Source organism: Heterodontus francisci, chromosome 4 (genome assembly GCF_036365525.1).
Source record: "Heterodontus francisci isolate sHetFra1 chromosome 4, sHetFra1.hap1, whole genome shotgun sequence".
NCBI classification, from domain to species: Eukaryota; Metazoa; Chordata; class Chondrichthyes; order Heterodontiformes; family Heterodontidae; genus Heterodontus; species Heterodontus francisci.
This window is the reverse complement of record NC_090374.1, coordinates 109,489,235-109,495,234: the sequence shown is the minus strand read 5'-3', so window position 1 is coordinate 109,495,234 and position 6,000 is coordinate 109,489,235. Positions and strand designations below refer to the sequence as shown.

At 42.1% G+C, this 6,000-nt stretch overlaps 1 protein-coding gene across 5 annotated transcripts in view; it reads right to left on the bottom strand.

Annotated features, from left to right (window-relative positions):
* Positions 1 to 661: 661 nt before the first annotated feature.
* The window catches only part of LOC137369189 (beta-1,3-galactosyl-O-glycosyl-glycoprotein beta-1,6-N-acetylglucosaminyltransferase-like), a 95,452-nt gene continuing 90,113 nt past the window's right edge, over positions 662 to 6,000 (bottom strand). For all 5 annotated transcript variants that reach the window (XM_068029985.1, XM_068029984.1, XM_068029986.1 and 2 more), the window contains one exon: positions 662 to 2,445. In XM_068029985.1, the coding sequence (XP_067886086.1) occupies positions 1,023 to 2,309 (1,287 nt within the window). In that variant the 5' untranslated portion in view covers positions 2,310 to 2,445 and the 3' untranslated portion in view covers positions 662 to 1,022. The remainder of the gene's footprint in view (positions 2,446 to 6,000) is intronic.

The following is a 6,000-nucleotide window of genomic DNA, read 5'->3' as shown; positions in this document are numbered from 1 at the left end:
TGGGGGGAATCTTAACCCCCAAAATTGGGTGACTTGGGGTCTGATGAGATGTTGCTCTAGGCAGAGTCCTAAAGGATTGTAAGCATCTCTGCCCATTAGAGAGAAACTGTTGGTGATGTATAGCTTGAGGGTCACCACTCCTCAAGTGTGGGGCAAGGCAAGGAGGCAGGCCTCCATGAACTATCACAGCCAGTACGGGGATTGAACCCGTGCTGTTGCAGTCTTTCTGCATTTCATGCTAGCTGTCTAGCCAACTGGACGAACCTCCCCCACCTTCCCCGATTAGATGTAAAAGTTTCAAAAATCTCAAATTCAACTGCAACCTGCTAACTTCCAGGTTTAACGGAAGCAGGACAAACGGTGTGTAGCAACCCACTCCCAGGAGGCAGGTTGGCCATTTAAATATTAAAATGAGGCTGGGAATCTCACATTTAACCTGTCTCGCAGGTTTCACACTGGCAGACTGGGTTTCTTGGGACTCGGGGAGGAGAGGATAGCTTCAATGAAAAGGTAAGTGCCCTTTCAAAACTGCTTGTGGGCCAGGAGGAGCAGGAGTGCTTCCACCAGCTCACTAAGCTATATTTTCCCCTGTCATTGGGCCCCTGCATTAAAATAGCATTCCCCCCCCCCCCCCACCCCACCTAGATCAGGGATCATGCTCATTCACCTGATTCAATCTCCCTGCAAGATCAGGACCCCCTGATGTTCCCACTAACACAGCAGCAGGTTCCTTAACTTTCTTGTAACATCCTCCAGACTGCTCCCTGGCAAACTGGATGTCAAGTCTATCAGTCAATCAGGATGATGTCCAACAGGGAACCTGCTGAAAAAGATGCACACTGTGGAGCCAATACTCCACAGCATGCGGGGCCCGACCAAAAGTCCTCACCCTTGCTTATGCAACCCATCCCCATCAATATCAGGGACCAAAGGTTTGCAGATCATTAATTTATGAAGAAAAACAGGCATCCTCTCATTTTCTCTTGAAAAATGTCATCCCCAGATCTTTAGGAAGATCACGCCTATGTGTAGCTTAAAAGATTGTAAATAGCTTTATGTCTTAGATGTTCCTCTAAGCATTGAAGTACAATGCCATCAACTGCTGTGTCGAACTTATTGGCAAATAGGTGATGCTGCTGCAGCATCCATTTCAGATCACCTGCTCCAAATACACACACTGAACGGACATGTACACCAGTGCAGGGTGGATAAGGTGCTCCTTTGGAAATATCACCTTCTAAGTAGCTCCATTTTACTAGCCTTGCTAAAGCATTCATGTCAGAGACATCAAATTTATTATTAACAGGGACTGATCCAGGAACATCAGGCATTCTTTGGAGTGTTGCCCACATGTGTTCATCTGGACTGAAAGTGTCCTTTTCCCATTCAATAAACTTCTGTGCTTTAAGACTTCTAAACAAATATTCCACAAAACTTCTACTGACAACAAAGTAGGCACTTCCTGAAAACATTGGTGTTGCAATTGGAGGAGCTTCTTTATTCGTTTCCGTGTCCTTTATTTTCCCATTCACCACCTGATAACGGTGTTTCCATCTCTTTTCTTTATGTGGTGAGGTCTTCTCTGTTTCTAAGCTGTTTACTCCTTTTAAGGCCTTGAGTTTTTCCACTATTTCCAAATTAGTTTTTAAGGGGAAATCCATACCACAGAGATTGATCAAGTATTTCCAAGTTGAATTCCTTTGCAGTAGATCCTTCATGCAGTTTAGATCAGCCTGAACCCTGCTCCAGGATGCATAGGTTACACTCTCGAGTTGACTGGCAATAAATACATTATCAAAGCATGAGGCAATGCCCCTAACTGCATCCAAGAAGGTCTCAGATGACTTTTTATCAACATGAATACAGTAAAAATTTTGAGGAGCATATATAGACCGTAAAAGTTTTTCAAACATGTCAATTCTGTGATGGATTACAATTGAATATGCTATTGGAAATTCTTCTTCCTCTTTGCTAAGTGGAAATTTGATATATCTTTGTAACTTGGTGAAGTTGGTGCAGTGTTTTGTCAAGTCTATGTAATTTTTCTCACTCAGCACAGGGCGTTTTTTGTAGACATTTGAGAGTACCTGAAGTTTAGCCAGTTTTATTATTTCTTCATCTCCATTGATAATGCCAGTGCAATTTACATAATATCTGGGATCCTCTTGAATAAGCTCCAAATTTCGGTACTGGTTTATCGGAACCCTGTCACGGCTTACAAAAAACAGCACTGTCACTGAAAAGCAGATTCCTGTCAGAATCCATCGAAACAAGCTATACCTGAAATACCGCAGTCTTCTGCACAACATTTCTAGTCGCTTAATATATCCAACTTTCTCTCCTGTTCATCACCAGTTTCCTTTCCCTTTAGCCATTGAAGCCTTCACTGTGGAGCATGATCTTTAACCTCAGACACAGTGGTTCTCATGAGAAAGATTGAGAAAACTGTAATAAAATACAACACAAAAAAAATTGTATGTTCAATAAATTGGAACTGTAAAGAATTGCAGATCTATCAATGGTATGAAAAAACGCACTATAATTCATATAAGCAAAACATAAAAAATGCTTTGATACAATTAAACATAATGAATAAGGTAAAAACCTTAACTTGATCATTTTAACTTTTGTTAATGCAAAAATGAATGTGTACTTCTGTTATGTTCGTGATAAAATAAATAGGGAATACCAAATACATCAGCATGAACTTAAACATTCAACTGGTATCTAACCCTCAAAATTATGAAAAACATTTTCAGTCTTGAAAAAAGTAGCTCTTCCATATTACAGCCACAAAAGTTATTCTTGATATATTTTTGAAGACAGATACGAGAGATTTAATTTCAATTGTTAAGCAAAAACATAAAAAGTGGAACTAAATTTGAGTCTTACTCAGATCACAGGAATGTCTGTCACCTGTGGTACTTTGCAGTACTGTGAAAAAGTAATTTATTGTTTAATTTTATAGAAATTATAACATGGATACAGGCTGCTGAGCCCAACTAGTCCATGCTGTTATCCTTCACACAAGCAGCAGTCCTAATCTCATATTTCTCATTGCTCTCATATTCCTTTATTCCCTTTCCTTCAAGCACCTAGCCAAGCTGTTCCAGTACAGCTACAACACTGGCATCTACCCTGCAATGTGGAAAATTGCCCAGGTATGTCCTGTACACAAAAAGCAGGACAAGTCCAACCTGGCCAATTACCGCCCCATCAGTCTACTCTCAATCATTAGTAAAGGGATGGAAAGGGTCAGCAATTGTGCCATCAAGCGGCACTTGCTTAGTAATAACCTGCTCAGTGACGCTCAGTTTGGGTTCTGCCAGGGCCACTCAGCTCCTGATCTCATTACAGCCTTGGTTCAAACATGGACAAAAGAGCTGAACTCAAGAGGTGAGGTGAGAGTGACGGCCCTTCACATCAAGGCAGCATTTGACCGAGTATGGCATCAAGGAGCCCTAGCAAAACTGAGGTCAATGGGAATCAGGGGGAAAACCCTCCACTGGCTGCAGTCATACCTAGCACAAAGGAAGATGGTTGTGGTTGTTGGAGGTCAATCATCTGAGCTCCAGGACATCACTACAGGAGTTCCTCAGGGTAGTGTCCTAGGCCCAACCATCTTCAGCTGCTTCATGAATGACCTTCCTTCAATCATAAGGATAGAAGTGGGGATGTTCGCTGATGATTGCACAATGTTCAGCACCATTCGTGACTCCTCAGATACTGAAGCAGTCCGTGTAGAAATGCAGCAAGACCTGGACAATATCCAGGCTTGGGCTGATAAGTGGCAAGTAACATTCGCGCCACACAAGTGCCAGGCAATGACTATCTCCAACAAGAGAGAATCTAACCATCTCCCCTTGACATTCAACGGCATTACTATTGCTGAATCCCCCACTATCAACATCCTAGGGGCTACCATTGACCAGAAACTGAACTGGAGTAGCCATATAAATACCGTGGCTACAAGAGCAGGTCAGAGGCTAGGAATCCTGAGGCAAGTAACTCACCTCTTGACTCCCCAAAGCCTGTCCACCATCTACAAGGCACAAGTCAGGAGTGTGTTGGAATACTCTCCACTTGCCTGGATGGGTGCAGCTCCAACAACACACAAGAAGCTCGACACCATCCAGGACAAAGCAGCCCGCTTGATTGGCACCCCATCTACAAACATTCACTCCCTCCACCACCGACGCACAGTGGCAGCACTGTGTACCATCTACACCGCAGCAATGCACCAAGGCTCCTTAGACAGCACCTTCCAAACCCGCGACCTCTATCAACTAGAAGGACAAGGGCAGAAAATACATGGGAACATCACCACCTGCAAGTTCCCCTCCAAGTCACACACCATCCTGACTTGGAACTATATCGCCGTTCCTTCACTGTCGCTGGGTCAAAATCCTGGAACTCCCTTCCTAACAGCACAGTGGGTGTACCTACCCCACATGGACTGCAGCGGTTCAAGAAGGCAGCTCACCACCACCTTCTCAAGGGCAATTAGGGATGCGCAATAAATGCTGGCCTGGCCAGCGATGCCCACATCCCATGAATGAATTTAAAAAAAACTTCTGCCCTATTCATAAATGTTGACAAGGTCCCTGCTTTAATCACCAACTCCAATTTAGAGCCTCACAACTCTCTGGGTTAAAAAAAAAAATGTTTCTCCTGCTCTCTGTTCTAACTCTCTTGCATCTAATCTTATATCTATGATCCCCTCATTCTACATCCTTCAATCACTGGAAACAGTTTGTTTCTATCTATCCTGTCCCATGCCTTTATAATTTAAAAAACTTTCAATATAGGACATCTCCCCTCCTTTCCAACTCTTCCACTAAGGTCTCCAGTGCAGCATCTGAAAACCTTGAAGCCCACTCTCTTCCATGTTGTGCTATTCATTCATATTTCCCAGGTAAGGAGTTACTTGCTGCATGATTGCTCCAACCACAGTGCACCTCCTCTTCCAAGGTGCAAGCTAGCCAGAAGTGGTGCTTGTCACTCATGATGTGTCCAGCCAATGAACAGAGTGGTTAGTACTGTTTGGATGCTGAAATCATTGAAATGAGCAGGCAACACGAAGTTGGTGTGCTACCAGCATTGCAATCACTGGGCGTGGGGTGAATTAAGCATCAGTATCCATACACCCTTTTTTGGGGGCTATCAAATTTAGCCCCCCCCCCCCACCCACCCCCCAAGTTTAAGATTGGTTCAGTCTGTATTTGAGTGACTCAATAGTTAGTACCTGGAGCGTCCTGATAACTCCTTTCTGGGATATAAAACAAACTATTTTGCTTAAAGACAGTCCAGCAGCTACAAGAAATAACTAGTTTGGTTTGCTTTTCATTTAGCTGGACATGTTACTGAAAGTTTAGATCTCAATGCAAGGATGAGCACTCTTGAAAGTTTTGAGGAATTGGGATTTGTCCATGAAAATGATCCAAGATCTGAAAGTTGAAATAATCGTGGATACGGTTAAGATGACCCTTTCCATTATTCTGTCCCTGGGTTGGAATGTACCAAAAATGATACAGAAAGGCTGCTTCAGTTGCCAGCCTGAGGAACAACTCTTGTGCTGTTCTAATTGATAACATATGCAGGACATATTTTTTTCTTCAGCAACTTAAAATATTTATGCTCAATTTATAACGGATTCTCAATCCCCATAATTCCATCCTGGAAAATCAAATTGAAACAAGTTATGGGAACCAACTAATTGAAAACTGAGTCATATAAAATAGGCTCACTGCTTGCATATAATATATGCTCCCATAAACAAAAAGGTACAGATAGGTAGATTTAAAAAAAACATAAAATTCCTATAGTTACTACACTAGTATCACTATAATTCAATATTTTAATCTCATTTGTTGACATAAATTATTTTCAGTTCTAGTAGAAGGTAAACTTTTAAATTTGTAAAATATATCTCAATTTATAGTAAAACTTGGTAAATCATTGTTTCATATTGAGAAAAAGGTTGAGAACCGCGCTTTATAG